The sequence below is a fragment of the Diplotaxodon limnothrissa genome, linkage group LG1 (assembly GCF_057381915.1).
Source record: "Diplotaxodon limnothrissa isolate DT_005_m linkage group LG1, D_limnothrissa_male_GT1.1, whole genome shotgun sequence".
Taxonomy (NCBI): Eukaryota; Metazoa; Chordata; class Actinopteri; order Cichliformes; family Cichlidae; genus Diplotaxodon; species Diplotaxodon limnothrissa.
In genome coordinates this window covers 41401476-41420578 of record NC_140596.1, presented here as the reverse complement: position 1 = coordinate 41420578, position 19103 = coordinate 41401476, and the positions used below count along the sequence as shown (strand labels likewise).

Genomic DNA, 19103 nt, shown 5'->3' with positions numbered 1-19103 from the left:
AAGGCCAGCCCCGGCAGAATCCAACACCCACCAAGAACTAGTCTTACTTATTACCAGCAATTTAGACCAATCTTTCGTAATGGTTGTACATGAAACGGCTAGGCCACAAAAACGGACCTAACACCTCTTTGGTATTTGATCAAACTTTAAAAAACACATGTAGACTGATTGGACAAATTCCCAATTAACCTCTAATATCCACAATCTCCTGATTGTGGATATTAGAGGTCCAACTAACAGGCTTATTCTCCTCTTCAGCTCCCTGGCATATCCAACCTGATGGTTTCCACCATCTGGTTCAGGTTTATTTTGTCATGACCACTGACCACCTTGCAGACAACTTCACACAACCACTCCAGCAATTGAGGTGCATAATATAGTCCATTTAGACTCAATGTTCTCAACCTTCCTCTGTTGAAGGACAGTCCAGCAACCTCTCCTGCCACCTAATCAAACTCATTACTAAGTGATGATCAGTTGATAGCTCTGCTTCTCTCTTCACCTGGAGGTCCAGAACATGTGGCTGCAGATCTGATGATAAATTTACAAAATCAATCATTGATCTGCAGCCCAAGGTTCCCTGGTGACATGTACACTTATGTTTGAATGTGGTGTTTATTATGGATAAGCAAACTGCCCTTAGCACAGAAGTCAAAGAATAAAACACCTCTTTTAAAATGTACAAATGTAAAATTCAAAAAACAGAGAGTACAGTCCAAAAGTCTTTAGCCACCCCCTATTTCGTTATATTTTTCCTGGAAAATGGGAAGTAGGTGCAGTAATTTATTGAAATTGCAAACATACACTACCAGTCAAACGTTTTGACACACTTTCTCATTTAATGGTTTTTCTTTCTGTCTTTTTTTTTTACTGCTTTCTACATTGTAGATACAAACTATGTGAAAAAAGATTTATGGAATTATGTAGCAAAGAAAAGATATATAACTCTAGCCGCCCTTTGCTTTGCTGAAAGAGCTGCAAACCCTCGGCCTTCTCCCAGTGAGCTTCATGATGTACCGGTAGTCACCTGAAATGGTTTTCACGTCACAGGTGTGGCTTGTCACAGCTCATTTGTGGAATATCTTGCCTTCTTAATGGGGTTGGGACCATCAGTTGTGCTGTACAGAAGTCAGTTTGAGTTAGCTGACAGCTCTATTTAACAACTGTTAGAATTCATATTATGAAATGACAGTCAGTCTGCAAAATCAAAGTAATCGAAGCAAAGGGCGGCTATTTTGAAGAATCTAAAACATGTTTTGAGTTATTTCACTTTTTTGTTTACTTCATAATTCCATGTGTTCATTCATAGTTTTGATGCCTTCACTGAGAATCCACAATGTCAATAATCATGAAAATAAATAAAAAACATTTAATGAGAAGGTGTGTCCAAACTTTTAACTGGTAGTGTACATAGAACTAGAGTATATAAGGCACAGTTTTTATAATTCTATAAAGCTTGAAAATCAATACTTCATATGAAAAAACTATGACACAGCCTGAATTCTCTTAGGCGAGCTTTCTTGTAATGTCTCTTTGGAGATTAATATCTAAATTTCAGGAGCAGGACCACACCTCCAAACGCACTCCTTCCGGTTCTCATCTATATGTGTTCCCCCAGTTCACTAAGCTGTTCATTCTCTCTTCCACAGCATGTCTTTATCCTGTCTTCCTTCTCTCACCCCAACTAATCACAACAGATGGCCCCGCCCCTCCCTGAGCCTGGTTCTGCTGGAGGTTTCTTCCTGTTAAAAGGGAGTTTTTCCTTCCCACTGTCGCCAAAGTGCTGCTCATAGGGGGTGATATGATTGTTGGGTTTTTCTCTGTATGTATTATTGTCGGGTCTACCTTACAATATAAAGCACTTTGAGGCGACCTTTGTTGTGATTTGCTGCTGTATAAATAACATTAAATTGAATTAAAATGCTATCAAACCCCAAATGAGGAAGTGGGCCCAGCTAGTGAAAAGCAGTCTTTGGAAATAGACCTACAGGTTTCTCGACAAATCTTCCCAAGCTCTTCTTAAGATGTTGAGTGTCTTTTTCTTTTTTTCCGTTCTGATCCAACACTGTTCTATTAATATTAAAGTCCGCGATGTGGGGAGATCAGTCGAAGACTGGCTGGAGTATTTTGTGTGTTTTTCAATCTAGATTTGCTTTTATGACATTGGCAGTTTGTATAGAACCATTGTCATTGACACAATTGACTAACCGCAAGCTATGCCAGAGCCTCCACTACGTTTTACAGATGACTGTAGAGACCTTTCTTGTAGTGTTTCCTGACTTTCTGCACATACTGAAGATGCTCTGCACCAAGAATTTCAGCTTTAGATTCATCATTGATTCATCATCAATAAGATTTGTTGCAACTGATTTTCAGTCCAGTCCTTGTGTAATTTGGCATACCTCAGCCCTTTCTCTCTGTTTTCTTCCTGAAGAATGGATTCTTGCCAGCCACTGTTCCATTTGGAAGCCTCATTTCTGATGAGGCTTCAACAAACAAACTGAAAGGCCAGATGTATCGGTCAAAAGGCTTCTATCAGGTCCTTGCTGCATTTATTACAGATGGTAGATCAATTTCAATTTCTTAACGACACGACTTTCAGATTCCATTCATCTGCTGTAGATGCTTTTTTTTCACCACTTGGGTATGTTGCTGAGTGGTGGTACGGTGATTAGCACTATTGCATCAGATCAAGAAAGTCCTAGTTCAACTTCACCACCTTACCTGGGCCTTTCTGTGTGGAGTTTGCATGTTCTCCATGTGTTTTTGTGGGTTCTCTCCAGATGCTCCGGCTTTCTCCCACAGTCTAAAGATATGTGGGGTTCGGTTAAGTAATGATTCTAAATTGTCCATAGGTGTGAATGTGAATGGTTGTCTCTTTCTACGTGTTAACCCTGCGACAGGGCGTATCCTGCCTCTCGCCCTATGGTACCTGGGATAGGCTCCAGCCACCCTGCGACCCTGCCAAGGATAAGTGGAACAGCATGGAATTATTATTATTGTAATGAAATATAATTAATGACACCCAGTTACTTCAATCAGAGATCACTAAAGTAAATTGGTGTGTAACATTACTAAACCAATGTCTGACTCTGTAGTTTTCTCTGGTACCCGTCCCCCACCAATTGGACCAGAAGTGACATGTTTAGCTGCATGTTCTCCTTAAATTGCTGGCTGTCTAAGAGACTGGGTCTGCTCCTAGACCACCAAAAGTTACCAAAAAACATTTTAAAAATAAAAAAATCACAAAGAAAGAACAATAATTATCCACAACTACACCAAAGAGTAAAGCAGTGAAATGCTGTTTATTAAACATTCTCTCTCTCCGTCTTAGTACACGAGTTAATAATTAATCAATAAATCGATTTCCTCTGCCTTACAGAAACCTGCTCACAGCAGGGTGATTATGTTAATGACAGCAATCTTCCTCTGCAGCTTATAACCCAACCAAAGATGCAGAAAGTTTTAGTTCATTTGAAAGCCTGGCAGGTAGCTGGACAACTCAAAAACAGTTTTATTTGCTGTTATCTATTGTCCATCTGGGCCTTACTCATCTGGGTGATTTCAACATCCATCTAGATACTAAAAATGACAGCCTTAACACAATTTAATCTATTATTAGACTCAGTTGACTCAAAAGTCATTTCTGTGCTTGTCCTGCTACATCTCACTGCAGCATAATATTTTAATACAATGATTAGAACATGCTATGGGTATTAAAGGTACTGCAATGCAGTGGGCTGAACCATATCTATCTATTAGACACCAATTTGTTCCTGTAAATAAATTGTCCTGTTTAAACACTCAGGTTAATTATAGAGTTCAGCATAGTTTTGTGCTGGGACCAATTCTGTTTACATTAAACTTGATTCCTTTAGGCAGGATCATTAGAAAACACAGCATACACTTTTACTGCTATACAGATGATACCCAACTTTATTTGTCCATGAAGCCAGATAACACAAACCAATTAGCTAAGCTTTATGTCTTTAAGACATAAAGAGTTGAATGACCTCAAGGTTTCTGCTTCTACATTCAGATAAAACTGAGATTGTTGTACTCTTAAAATCTTAAATCTTAAATGATAATGAAATGATGGGCCCAATGATAACCCTGAGAAAAGAAAATCGTGTGGTCTCATTGGAGTTACAAGATGTTTTTCAGTTTCCAACCATGGGGGATCTGGATCCAACCAATGTCTAATGTGCTGTATGGTAAAAGACCAATGATATAGTTTGGATTTTGGTACTAACCAACCTCCTTCTAGTCTTTGTTTGGGGCGATCGTGGCTCAAGAGTTGGCAGTTCGTCTTGTAATCGTAAGGTTGCCGGTTCGAGCTCCGACAGTCTCAGTTGTTGTGTCCTTGGGTAAGACACTTCACCCGTTGCCTACTGGTGGTGGTCAGAGGGCCCGGTGGCGCCAGTGTCCGGTAGCCTTGCATCTGTCAGTGCGCCCCAGGGCAGCTGTGGCTACAATGTAGCTTGCCGTGAATGGGTGGATGACTGAGTGTGCGCTTTGGGGTCCTTAGGGACTAGTAAAGCGCTATACAAATGCAGGCCTTTTTTTTTTTTTTGTAGCACTGTCCACTCTATATGTGAACAGCTGTTATTCCATATAAATTACTTAAAGAGTCAAGTTTTTTCCAGTAATCAACTGGGGGAGGTAAAGGAAGCACTGAACTTTTCTATTTTTTTAAATAGTAGAGTAATTGTTCTTAAAAGTAGAAGCTACAGAGGACACTATTTGAATACCTAAATAATTTATATTTATATATATATATATATATATATATATATATATATATATATATATATATATATATATATATATATATGATATTTATATAAATAGTTGCACAATGTTGACATCTAATTGGATATTGAAAGTCTGAATTAAGCAACATAGGGGCAGATTGTGTGAGGTTGATTTTACAACCTGACAGTTTGCCAAAAGTACCTATGATGTTCAACAGTGTGGACAAGGACAACTGAAAAGCCAATATGTATACTAAGGTTTCATCAGGGTATAATGAAATATGGTGTATATCCTACAGTACAAAGTGGGGGGGGGGGGGGGGGGGAGTTCTAAGGTTTGTATGGAGCAATTAAAATAAGTAGTGAGAGTGAGCATCCCCGTCTTGTTCCACCAGAGTATACTAAATATAGATGAGGAAAACTCTAATGCAGATACTAGCTGAAGGGTTAGCATATACATTTTTATCATCTTAATAAATTTGGGACCTTTCCATAAATATTTCCACTCCAATCGATCAAACACAAAGAAGCATCAAAGAAGAAAAGTCCAGTCTGAGACTGGGACCTTCTGGACTCACCGATAACATTATGTTGTCAGAAGACAATCTTCCTTTTGTAAAGCCTGTTTGATCACTGTGAAGCAGTTTGCCCAGCACTGTCTCAAGGCATGCAGCTAATATTTTGGCATATAGTTTAACAACTGCATTTATTAAGTAAATGGGTCGGTAATTACCACACTCCTCCAGCATTTCTAAAAGTGTCAAATATAACTCAGGAGGTTTTCCATCAATACCTGATAAACGACCTTTGTTGGTAAGTTCGAGGGCATAATGCAGTTCTCAGAGAATCTCAGGATTTTACGTGTTCTGGAGAATGAACTGGAAGGTGAATATTCTTAAAGAAAGCTTCTGTTTCCTCCTCAGATAGCGAGTATTCTCACAAATATAGCTGAGCAAAGAAAGTTTTACAGGTATCATCTCTGAAGGTGAGGTAAATATTTTTTTATATATTTCTATTATTATTATTATTATTTATATATATATATATATATATATATATATATATATATCTCACATTCTTTGCATTTTTTGTAATAAGTGCCATGGTCTCTGTGCTTCCCTGGCTGGCTCAATGCCAGGCCAGATGTTTCTATTATTATTGTGCCCTCTCTTTCTGTCTCTCTCCTCCGTCAGAGCTCTGGGCAGAGCTCATCTCGGGCTCCCGCCCTTGGCCCATGCACCTGGCCTAATTACTCACCTGCCGCTGATCTGCCTGATTAGCTGGCCACTATTTAAGATGGCGGTTCAGTGCTTCTTGTCACTCTTTCCCTGGATCCAGGGAAATACAGTTTACAGTACAGTAAACTCGACCTGTTCCCATTTCCTGATTATCTGAGAGTGGATTAGTGGCGAGGTGTGTGTGTGGACCTTTTTCCTTCCTTCCCACAGATCCCTGGAACCCCGGCCCGCTGCATGTTGTGTATATTGCACTTGGTGTTTCTGTAAATAAACTGTTGACTTTCATTTTGAAAAGAAACCTTGGTCTGCACTTGAGTGCGTTCAGTCCTGTGACAATAAGAGCAAAGCTGCTTCTCAAGAAACCGTTAACGACAGCCCATACAAAGAAACCTGAATAAGAAAAACTGCCAATATAAATATTGATGACTTCCTCCAGTTTATGGCTTAACTGGTCAACAATTCTTTGTTCCCTAAAAGTGTAACATTAAATCTCCATATGTTCGGTTTACACTGGGTGGGGGAAAAGTTAAACTGACTAATAATTGGATTATGATCAAATGGACTTTTTGGGAGGATATTAGCTGATTGAACACACTGAACCAGTTTAGCAGAAGTAAGATTATAGTCTATACTTAAAGACATTTTGTGGGGTGCAGAATAAAAAGTAAATTCTTTAGTGGCTGGGTTCAATGATACAGTCTGAGCTGTTGTCTGTGAAGGTTCTCAGTCATCCAGGTCAGGGTAGTCTAAGGAGCTTGGAAAGAAAAGCGTCTGGACTTCTTTAAGTTGCTTGAAGACGTTTCACCTCTCATCCAAGAAGCTTCTTCAGTTCTAAGGTCAAATGGTGGAGAGTCCCAGATATAAACCCCGTGGGAGTTCAATTCAAGGTTCAAGGTTCAAGGTTCTTTATTTGTCACATGCATAGTTATACAAGTATAACACACAAAACACACGCAAAAATTGGGGGGGGGGGGGAGTTTCCCCCCAAGAGGGACAATGGACCCCCTAATGACCCTCTACCTCAGTGGTTCCCAAACATTTCCCCCCCACAGCTCCATTGCTGTTTATTTCACACCTCAAACATTTAATAAACAATTAAGCAAATACAAGTAATCTGCAATAAATTACAGGTAGCAAGAAAATAAACTACTAACTCTTTTACGCTGCGTCCGCACCTACACGGGTATTTATGAAAACGCAGCTGTTTCGTCCACGTAAACGGTGTTTCGAATCACCGAAAACTGAGATTTTTTAAACTCCTTTTTTGCGTTCACGTGTGGACGTCAAAGGTATGTGCCTTTTTCACGTCACGCTGTGCACCACGTTATTGTTTACCTGAGATGAATTGCAGAATGGCAGATAGAGACGAAATACTGTTAATCTATCTTCAGTTTTACACGCTTACATATAAACACGCAGTTGCTGTCCCTCCATTTACAAAGGCAGAGGCGTCACGATGTGATTATTTTACATGTAGTTGTTTTTTTCCTCTGTAATAATGTTCAACATTGCTGTCAATACATTTTTCAAAAAATGCCTCTCTGTGCAAAATGGGTTCAAAAACATAAACAGCTGTGGGATCCTGTTCGTCCCTGATTTAGACAAATCGTGGCAGGATCAGCCTGATGTTATTTGTATCCCACTGTAACTTTACTCTATAAAGAGCTCACATCTCCAAAATGTCAGCAGTAGTTAGTCATTAACTACTCATTAACTAGTCATTTTTCACACATGGTTGTAGTGCTTTATTGATAGAAAGTGTGGTTGGTTTGTTTGATCTGTTGTACCAAGTGTGAAATAAATAAATAAATGAAATGAAATGAAATTACAACAAGTGTTTGTGAACTAAAAATCAAGAATGTGGGATACCCAGGGGGCGGGCTTCACACATTGGGAAGCTCTGCTCTACCTAATCACACGAGCCAAGGTGTGAAAACGGGTGTAGAACCCACTATGAAACCTACCACTGTGAGTGGGCATCAAGGCGTCTGGGGAGGGATCTCAAAACTGGATTATAGATGGCAGAGAGTTGGTGTCGTAAACCACCGCCGCTGTTCCAAGATGGTCGCTCACAGTGGACATAGATGCTTCTTTCACTCCTCTTTCAAACCATCTGTCCTCTCTGTCCAAAATGTGAACATTGGTGAAACAAATAAGGTGTGAGGTACACTCCATGGTCCTTCTACGTCACAAACCATGAAGTTGGCTCACTTTAAAATGCACGCCTGTGTTTATTTTGTTTTTGATTTTCTTTTTTGTTGGCTTGAAATGAAATCTCTCTCCTGGTACTGCAGCTTACTGCAACGTCTGCATGAGTGTCCATTGCAGGCATTGAAGAGACAAAGCCTGAAATGGACACATTGGACAAATGGACACGCACACACACACCCAACCCACCGACTGACTCACTCACACATACCCACCCACCAATGACACAAAGACACCCATGCACACATATCAACCCCCTTTGAAGTGCACCCCACCCCCCACTTCCCTCCCATGCCAGCAGCAAATCCAGGCCATACCCAAGTCTTGGGGCTCACCTGCACGCTGCGTCAAAGCCAATCACAAAAATGGGACAAGACAAACTGCTCTGAGTCTAAGACAAGCTACAGCTAGCAACAATCGATAGGTGTTCACATATCCTTTCCCAGAGCCTGTCAACAGGCATACAAGACCATATAGCATGCATGTAGTTCTTCTAATGACTGTCTATACAGTGGGTGCATATGTTTGAGTATATGACGCCTATTTGGAACATCCTTTGTCATATATAGTGTGTTCTATGGAGAGCTTTGTATGCCACAAGTTGCTGTAGTAAGAGCACATTATGTTGAACATGGCAGCATGCATTGTTTGAAAAACGTTGTAGTTATGAATTTTCTCTGCTAGTTTACTGCTAGAAAGCTTTAAAGTTAATAAAAACGCCCTCAGTTTTTAATGGAAGCCCATTAGCCATTACAATTTGTTAACATTTCAGAATTAAAGCCCTTATTTTGATACAGAAAGTTATTCTGTTAAGCATGTCTGAGTCAAATCTTCCAAATAAAAATCCTTGAATAGTTACAGTAAAGGAATTGAATACTCTCACTTTGTTAAAGGAAAAGCATTTGATTGCTTATTGAAAATATTAAATACTTTCATGCTATCCCCCTTAAACTTTTTTAGGCAAACTCTTTACCTCTAGAGAGCAACAGAACAAGTCCAACATTAGCATCAGTTCGTCCAATTTCTCTAGAAATACTTCTAACAACTAAAGACAGGAAGATGGTCATAGATTAATAAATGAAAACACTTTCTGAATGCTTCATTTATAATGGTTTATGCTGCGTATGACTAATATACGCACACAAAGAAACCTAAAAAAAACTCAGTCAAAGATAACTGTTAAAATTTGTATTGCCATACTGTAGTATTTGTATCTGGCCACTGTATTTACTGTTTATTGCATGTTGCTCATCATTGTTGCTCATGTTTTTCTCCCTCTGCTGGTCTTCAAATAAAATTTTTACGTGCAACCACCCAATTTCCCCGTGGAGTACAGTAAACTTTCATCTTACAACCATCATTTTAGGCTGTACCTTTCTCCAATGTAGCCAGCTGTGCACTGGCACTGACCGCTGATATGGTCACATAGCCCTCCGTTACGACACGTGCACTCCTGGGAGCAATTAATGCCAAAAGATCCAAATGGACATGGCTGGGCACACACTGGACCCTGATGGAGAAGAATATATCACGTTTACATGCGCATCAAACATGTCTCGGAAGGAAGCGACATATCAAACATATTAATTATTAGCAAATTAGGTAATGACAGTAATGTCAACAGTATCCAGTGAGCAGTTTCAAACTTCTCTAGTCCAAGAAAAACCCTTGGTTCATGTTTATGGCCTGGATTTAAACTTGAATTTATGGAAAAAAAACCTCAAATTAATTTAAACTAAGACAAATAGTTTAATATATGCAACTTTACATTTCACAATTCTTTAAAGGTAGATTCTGTTATTTGAAAAACTAGGCTCTGATGTCTCATTTTTTCCATCTAAAGTAAAACAAGGAGCAAAAATCTCTGGAATCAGTCCAATAAATAGTAAGCAAGACTGTTATGACTGGATACCTGCAATGTAATCCCATGTGGTAACTACCCACTTCAAAGTAAAAGTACTTGGTGTCTGACAATGTGATGCAAACGACGACGTGACTAAGAGAAATGTCATGGGAGGTGAGCTGTTGCAGGAAGACATTAGTGTAAAATAGACAGATATATTACAGCCTACGCTCACTCCCAGAGCTTCACATATTGCAGGACAAAATACTGACTCTGGTTGACATATTTGTAATGTGAATATTTACCCCGGGATAAAAACAGGCTGCTGCATGGAAATCATAGCTTAATGTTAATTGAAACTAACTAAATCAAACTAACTTGCAATAAGAAAATCTAGTTCCTAATTTAAAATGTGGCACAGTAAAGTGCAACACTTGGTAAAGCTTTCAAAGACTACTGTGGGGGCAGGAACAGACTAAAGCTGTGGGCAACTGTACCACAAATAGATGGAAACACTCCTGTTTTCAAGTTCAAGTTACAAGAAGAGAGGCTTGCTGCAGAATTAGTGAAGCTAAATGTTAATCTTACAATACAGCAAATAAATGAAACTAATTTACCTTGAAAACTTTCACAGACACAGTATTTCAGCTCAAGATAGGACCAATGCAGAACATTTATGTACTGCATTGGTCCCATGTTCAGAATAATTTAGGCCCAAATGGTAAAACAGAGCCTAGGACACAAAAATACCAGAATTTTCTGCTATTGTAATATTTCCCTGGCAGTTAATTCAGATAAAAACAAACAAACAAACAAACAAACATTTGACCAAACTATTACAAAATGAAGAGTGTGACCCAGCAGCCAGTGCCACATGTTGAGAAAATGATGATTGATAAATTTTTGTCACTTAAAATGTGGCATGAAAAAAGTTTTTTAAGAAGGTATATTTTATAATACAGTATCATGGCGCTTAACTGTTGCTAATCCTTAAATATTCTTTTCGGCAGATTAGTTGTATGATGCTTATCTGCTTTTGCATGTGTCATGAAGTCCTCACCATCCAGCCAGCAGGACAGGAACACTCCCCAGTGACATGGTGACATGTTCCACCGTTCTGACAGGGACAGTGATGCTCACACAGGGGGCCATGTTTACCTGGAGGACAAGGTTCCTCACAGCTGGAGGGACAGAAAGCAGGAAGAGGTGTTCGCGTCAAGCGGTGAAGCTTTTAATCACTGATAAAGCTCAAAGGTTCGACACAGACAAGTGGAAGGTTAATACAGCTACACTTTAGGTTACTTCAGTAACTTATGAAAGAGTTTATCAGAAGAGAATATAGAAGAGCACTAGAAGTAATTTCAACTGTTGTCACTCTGAAGAAAATATTTATATCAAAACTTACTAACAAACATCTGAGAAAATAATGTCTGCTTAATTCTTTCTTTTCAGTGGCAGGAATAAGCTGTGATATGTTTATAGACTTCCCAAATCATCATTATACCTGACAGCTTAATGGCAAATCCTAAAAAAGCTGGAAAGGGGAAATGAGAGCATATGATACAGATCGATTTAATGACATGGAACATGACAATTTATTTACAGTACGATGCGAGGCTTGAGGAAGCTCTCATTTTCTTTTCTTTTTTATTTTAAAGTGGTCTATAACAAAGATAACACAATCTGACAATTCAATTCAATTGTGAACAGTTGCCTCAAAGTGCTTTAAACTGTAAGGTAAAGACCCTACAATGACACAGAGAAAAGAGAGAAGGCAAACAATCACCAACAAGGTGATTCTCAAAGGGCTGCTGGCCAAAAATTATCTCAGCATTGTGTGCAATGTGTCCTTAAGAGACTGAGGAATCTGAACAAGTCAATGATAAAAGAAGAAATGGCAGGCCTAAAGATGAACAATAACTGAAAGTCATGTCCTCCAGAAATAGGAAACAATCCAATAACACAGGACCTGAGATGCAGCTGACCTGGATGAACCAGATACTGTTTGCCGAAGCCTCATCTGGTCTTAATGTAAGGATGACACATATCGGGTCTATGGCTGCAAACCCTTGGTCTTCTCTCAATGAGCTTCATGATGCAGTCCCCTGAAATGGTTTTCACTTCACAGCTGTGGCTTGTCAGGGTTCATTTGTGGAGTTTCTTGCCTTCCTAATGGGGTTGGGACCATCAGTTGTGTTGTGCAGAAGTCAGGTTGGTACACAGCTGACAGCTCTATTTGACAAATGCTAGAATTCATATTACGAAATGACAGTCAGTCTGAAAAATTGCAAAAACTTTGAATGTGTCTCCAAGTACAGTCACAAAAACCATCAAGAGCTACAATAAAAGTGGCTCACATGAGGACCGCCCCAGGAAAGGAAGACCAAGAGTCACTTCTGGTGCTGAGGTAACAGCACCTCAGACTAGAGCACAGATCAATGGCACACAGAGTTCCACTAGCAGACACATCTTTACATCAACTGTTCAGAGGAGACCGCGTGAAATTGAAACACTGAAAAATATCACTTTCTATTCAATGACCTAAGGAAAAGCAACAAGCAGAAGAGATTTGTTTGGGCCAAGAAACACAAGGAATGGACTTTAGACCAGTGGAAATCTGTGCTTTGGTCTGGTCCAAATTTGAGATCTTTGATTCCACCGATCGTGTCTTTGTGCGACGCCAAAAAAGTGACCAGATGATCTCTACACCCATGGTTCCCAACATGAAGCACCGAGGAGGTGTGATGGTGTGGGGGTGCTTTGCTGCTGACACTGTTGAGGATTTATTCAAAACTGGAGGCACACTGAACCAGCATGGGTACCACAGCATCCTGCAGCAACATGCCATCGCATCCAGTTTGCGTTTAGTTGGACCATCATTTATTCTTCACCTCCGGGCTGTGTGAGGGCTATTTGACCAAGAAGGAGAGTGATGGAGTGCTGCCCGGCCTCCACAGTCACCTGACCTAAACCCAATGGAGATGGTTTGGGATGAGAGGGACCGCAGAGTGAAGGCAAAAGTGCCAACAAGAGCTCAGCATTTCTGGGAACTCCTTCAAGACTGTTGGAAAACCATTTCAGGTGACGACCTCATAAGATAAGATGACTCTTTTTTTTGTCATTGCACAGTCTTACTTACTACAATAATTCAGTGAAATTGGAAACTGTCCCATATCAGCACAAGTCAACACAACAAAACACAACACAGTGGACTTTAAAGTGGCTTTAAAAAAAGTGCAAGAAAGGTACGGGCAAAAACAGTAAGTGAATGTTTATTGCACATTATTATTTTTCCCCCAAAAAGTCCAACGAAGTAGCCAATCAGGTCAGCTCGTAGCATTGCCCTGTTGTAAAATCTGTCCTCGAGTCTGTTTGTCTGCGACCTCAGCAGCATGAATCTCCTGCCAGATGGCAGCAGCTTCAACACCCGGTGTCCTGGCTGTGTACAGTCCAGTAGGATGCTGCATGCCCTTTTGAGACAGTGAGTGCTGTACAGGTCCTTCAGGGAGGGAAGAGGATGTCCAGTGATTTTTTTGGACCATATTAATGACCCCATGAAGTGCCTTTTTGTGTGCAATGGTGCAGCTGGAGAGAATCCATTGAGAGAATGCCAAGAGTGTGCAAAGCAGTAATCAAAGCAAAGGGTAGCTTTTTTGAAGAGTTATTTTTTGAGTTATTTCACACTTTCTTGTTTACCACATAATTCCATATGTGTTCATCCATAGTCTTGATGCCTTCAATGAGAATCGACAATGTAAATAGTCATGAAAATATATTAAATGGGAAGGTGTGCCCACACTTTTGATTGGTAGTGTAGATTGTAATGCTGCTACATAATTTTCTGCCCAAATTTGAAAGTATGGACACCAAAGCATTGTTTTTACGTTTAGACTAGACTGAAATAGAAATGTGTAGAAAATGTGGATATGTTATACTGCTTTGTATGCTAATATTCAGATTTGTAACTGTTTAAAAAAATCATACGCATTTAAAACAGTCAAATGCTGTTTGTCATATTGAAAGACATGCAGCCCTATTTAATGTTACTCAACTCACAAGGCCCCAGTGTATCCAGGTGCACAGAGGCACTCGCCAGTCTGGTGATGGCAGGTAGCGCCATTAAGGCACTGGCACTCCAGCAGGCAGTCTTTGCCATAGAATTTGGGGTCACAGGGCTCCTCACAGCGCCAGCCCTGGTAGCCATCAGTGCAGACACACGCTCCTGTGATTGGGTTACATTTGGCACCGTTGCGGCACTGACAGCGGTTACTGCAGTGTGGACCCCAAAAGTCACTCTCGCAGCCTGTAAAGAAAAGGGACTGGATGAATCATTAAACATTATTTAAAGCTATAAAGTGTGAAGCCACACAACGGATTATTTACTTGTGGTTTTAATTTCCAACAGCAAATTCACAATTGCAGTGAGGGGTCAGCCGTGAAGCAAGGAACCTACTGCACTCATGGTGTCACAGCTTTGTCAGTCTTACATGAAACACAACCTGAGCAACTGAGCTTTATTATAAACTGAGCAAAATTAAAAAACAAAACAAAAACAAAAACATAAAAACACAAAACAGACCAACTCAGTAGTACAGAATAGGCCTAAAATAGTAAATAATAAAAACGTTTTTTGCCACTGTAAAGGTGGAAACTGGCCTGAAACAGCCACTTAGTGTGCTATAGCAACAGAAAAGTCTTGAACAGATAAACATGTTGTGTACTTTTGCAGGAAACTACCAGGACTGTGTTCTATTCTTAGTCACAGTGTGGTAGCAATGATAACATGGACTGAACCACCACTCACAACCACCAGCACTTTATACAGCCTCTGTAGAAATTATCCACATATCTCACTTATCTTAACTGCACTACTGTATAGCTCTGTGTAAATAATCATTCTGTACATATGATAATTTTTAACCCTACAACTGTTTATAACCTGCATAGTTCACATCTCTGTATAACTGTATATCTCATCTTCTGTATAGTTTTTTTTATTTCATATTTATATCCTGTACATAGCTTGTACTCACTACAGCCTGTACATACTTATAGTTATAGAATATTCATAACATACTTCATACCGTGTACATTATAACATACCATAATAGACCCATTTCTGTAATATACTCACATATCTATATTATTGCTAATATATATTGTAATATATCTATATCATGGCTAAAGCACTTCTGGATGGATGCAAACTGCATTTCGTTGCCCTGTACCTGTGACATGTGCAATGACAATAAAGTTGAATTCTATTCTATTCTATTTTCAATTTAAAAAAAATGCTGGAGAAACTACAATAGAAATTTCACTCTCACTTCACCTGAGATAATTATGTAGCACTTACTCGAAACACTAATCTTGGATATATAATATTGGAAAGTGCATGGATGATCACAAAAACCACAGTCCGCATATATCCAATCAGAAGCCCTGGGTAAATAAAGCTGTTTGTGCCAAGCTAAAAGTGCGGACCTCTGCCTTTAACTCCGGGGATGCTGATGCATATAAAGCAGCCAGGTACGACCTCCGAAAGTCCATAAAAAAGGCCAGAAAGGACTACAGGGACAAAATGGAGTCCAGCTACCACAGCTTTGACACCAGGCGACTGTGGGATGGACTGCGCTGCATCACTGACTACAAGAAGGTCAACACAGTCAGTGTTCAGCCCGCTGCATCTCTCGCAGACGAGCTCAACAACTTCTATGCTCGTTTTGACGCAGACAACAGAGAGCAGATCCTCTACCCTCAGGAGGACAGTGAGGCTGCAACTTTAACTCTGAAAACAGAAGCTGTGAGATGGACCTTTAAAAAGGTCAATCCTCACAAAGCTCCAGGACCGGACGGCATCCCAGGCCGGCTTCTCAGAGCATGCGCCAACCAGCTGGCAGAGGTGTTCACCAACATCTTCAACCTCTCCCTGAGGCAGTCAGTGGTCCCCACGTCCCTCAAAGCATCCACCATCATTCATGTTCCCAAAAAATCAGTGGTCTCCTGTCTGAATGACTACCGTCCTGTTGCACTGACATCCGTCATCATGAAGTGCCTGAAGCGGCTGGTCAAAGGTCATATCTGCTCCTCCCTCCCTGACACACTGGACCCTCTTCAGTTTGCCTATCGGACAAACAGAGCCACGGAGGATGCCATCGCCCTGGCAACGCACACCACCCTCACTCACCTGGAGAAAGGGAATACATATGCAAGGATGCTCTTCATCGACTACAGCTCGGCATTTAACACCATCATCCCCTCAAAACTTGCCACGAAGCTCGTCGACCTTGGGCTGGGAACACCGATCTGCAGATGGATTCTAAACTTCCTCACAAACAGGCCCCAGGTGGTGAGAGTTGGTAAGCACACCTCCTCACCACTCGTCCTAAACACAGGAACGCCACAGGGTTGTGTGCTTAGCCCCCTCCTATATTCCCTGTTCACACACGACTGTGTTGCTAAACAAGAGTCCAACATCATCATCAAGTTTGCGGATGACACAACCATCATGGGCCTCATCACAGGCAACGATGAGATGGCCTATAGAGAGGAGGTGATGGGGCTGTACGAGTGGTGCCTGGAAAATAACCTGACTCTCAACATCAGCAAAACTAGAGAGATGATGGTGGACTACCGGAAACGACCAGTCAGAGAACACCAGCCCATCCACATCAACGGTGTCAAGGTCGAAAGGGTCAGCAGCTTCAAGTTCCTTGGAGTCAACATCACCGAGGACTTCTCCTGGACCCTTCACACAGACACTGCTATCAGGAAAGCTCGCCAGCGGCTTTACTTCCTGAGGAGGCTGAGGAAGTTTGGCATGAACGCCAACATCACCTCAAATTTCTACAGGTGTGCGATCGAGAGCTTGCTGACGAGCTACATTACAGTTTGGTACAGAAGCTGCTCTGCCAGCAGCCGTAAATCACTACAGAGGGTTGTAAAGGCAGCAGAGCACATCACTGGCACGAGGCTTCCTGCCATTCAGGACATTTATCTCCAGCAATGCCTCCGTAAAGCACACAGCATCATCAAGGACCACAGCCACCCCGCACATCAGCTGTTCTCCTTGTTACCATCTGGCAGACGTTACAGGAGTCTGTCTGCTCAGACTACAAGACTCAAGAACAGTTTTTACCACCAAGCCATACGACACCTCAACCACAACACTTAAACACCAGTGTTGGTCAAGTTACTTGAAAAAAGTAATCAGTAACTAATTACTGATTACTTCCCCAAAAAAGTAATCCCATTACTTTACTGATTACTTATTTTCAAAAGTAATTAATTACTTAGTTACTTAGTTACTTTTTAAAAACACGATTTACAACCTGAAGAGGTGATAAAGCGATAGATCTCTCAGCCCAATTCTACTTTTTCTGCATAATCCATCATACAAAATGTAATCAAATGGAAAAGTCTCTTTTTTAAACTTGTTTTATTAGTTTTAATCTTTTAACTTCATGCATCAAGCAAAAATTTAATTATATGCAACATTCTCTGACTTGAATAAATTAGTTTAACATTTAAACCTATTTTCTGCACATTCCAGCACATAAAATAAAATATTTTTTGTGTTTACACTCACTCTTTCAAATAGATGCAAGTAAAACACAGCAGAAAATAAATAAAGTCAAAGACTCAGCGGTCCTGTTGCTCTATTTTCACCTGTAAAGCAGGAGTGGGGCAGGCGGAGGTTTACCCTGGTGCAGGTGTGCCGCGGTCAGTGGAAGAATCCGCGAGTTTCTCTGTGAGTTTCCCATTATGTCGTAGCTACTCGGTGCTTGTTTGGAAGTTTAGGGGTTTTTTCGCTGTAAAAAGAAGTTTTCTTCCCACGCACAGCGGACACTAATGTTTTTGTCACTTTTTATGGAATCAAACTCAAAGTAAGGTCAGTACTTCCACGCTTTAAACGCTGCACGCTCATACTCTCTCTGCACTCGATATGTGATCCATTGTTGATCTGCACACAGCTGTTGTCACTAACGGCGCACTCGCTTACGTCACTGTCGTGAGACATTCTCGCAAAAAATCACGGTTTTAGTAACGCAGTAACGCAGCGTTCCTACGGGAAAGTAACGGTAATCTAATTACCGTTTTTACAATAGTAATCCCTTACTTTACTCGTTACTTGAAGAAAGTAATCAGATTACAGTAACGCGTTACAAGTAACGCGTTACTGCCCATCTCTGATTAATACATGAGTAAGCGTACCAACAGATAATGATTTGGTCCCCTGCTGAATTTAAAATTTGCTCACTTACTAAGAAATGAAGAGTCCCTAATTGACTTCTTTGGGCACTTTGGAACACCATACAACAAACTGGCACAGAAGACCACTCCCTAACAGGTAAATAGGTAATGTGTCTGACCCCAGATACTGTGAAAAGGACCCTCTGCAGGATTAACCACGTAAGACAGGTGGAACAGACAACATATCAAACGCCATCTCCGCTGCTCTCCATTCTGCCCTCACCCACCTGAATACAAAGAACTCTCATGTGCAGATGGTGTTTCAGTTTCAGTTCAGCATTCAACACAATCATTTGGATTGTGACTCAAAACCAAGACAATAACACCTTCAAGACCATCACACTGAGCACTGGTCTCAACAAGGGTGTGTGCTCACTGTTCTTCACGCTACTGGCTCATGACTGTGTATCAACCTACAGCACCAATCCCACTGTCAGCTTTGCAGACAGTGGGACTGGGATGTTTTTACCATAAACAATGATGAAGCCAACAACAGGAATGAGGGGAGCCATCTGGTCAACCGTTATAGAAACAATAATCACTTTAAATCAAGGCAGTTAATTCAAGCACCAAATTCCTGGGATTGCATATCCTGAGGACCTCTCCTAGTTCGATGACACCACTGACCAAAAACGCTTAAACTCACCTCTGCTAAAAAAAACTATGTCAATGTAAATGAGATATATACTTTGTTGCCTGATTTGAATAAATAAAAAAAAAAATTAAAAAAACTCACCTCTGCTTCCTATGTGAATTGAGAAGCGCATGAGTCCCACCTCCCACTATTCTACTGGGGAACCACTGAGA

General features: G+C 40.6%; 1 protein-coding gene across 1 annotated transcript in view; it reads right to left on the bottom strand.

Moving 5' to 3' along the window:
* LOC146640228 (multiple epidermal growth factor-like domains protein 10) overlaps positions 1-19103 on the bottom strand; it is a 189068-nt gene that overhangs the window by 67482 nt on the left and 102483 nt on the right. Inside the window, exons 5-7 of the mRNA XM_085350434.1 lie at positions 14100-14346; positions 11104-11224; positions 9574-9710 (exon numbers count right to left, since the gene is read on the bottom strand). Of these exons, the coding sequence (XP_085206560.1) occupies positions 9574-9710; positions 11104-11224; positions 14100-14346 (505 nt within the window). The remainder of the gene's footprint in view (positions 1-9573; positions 9711-11103; positions 11225-14099; positions 14347-19103) is intronic.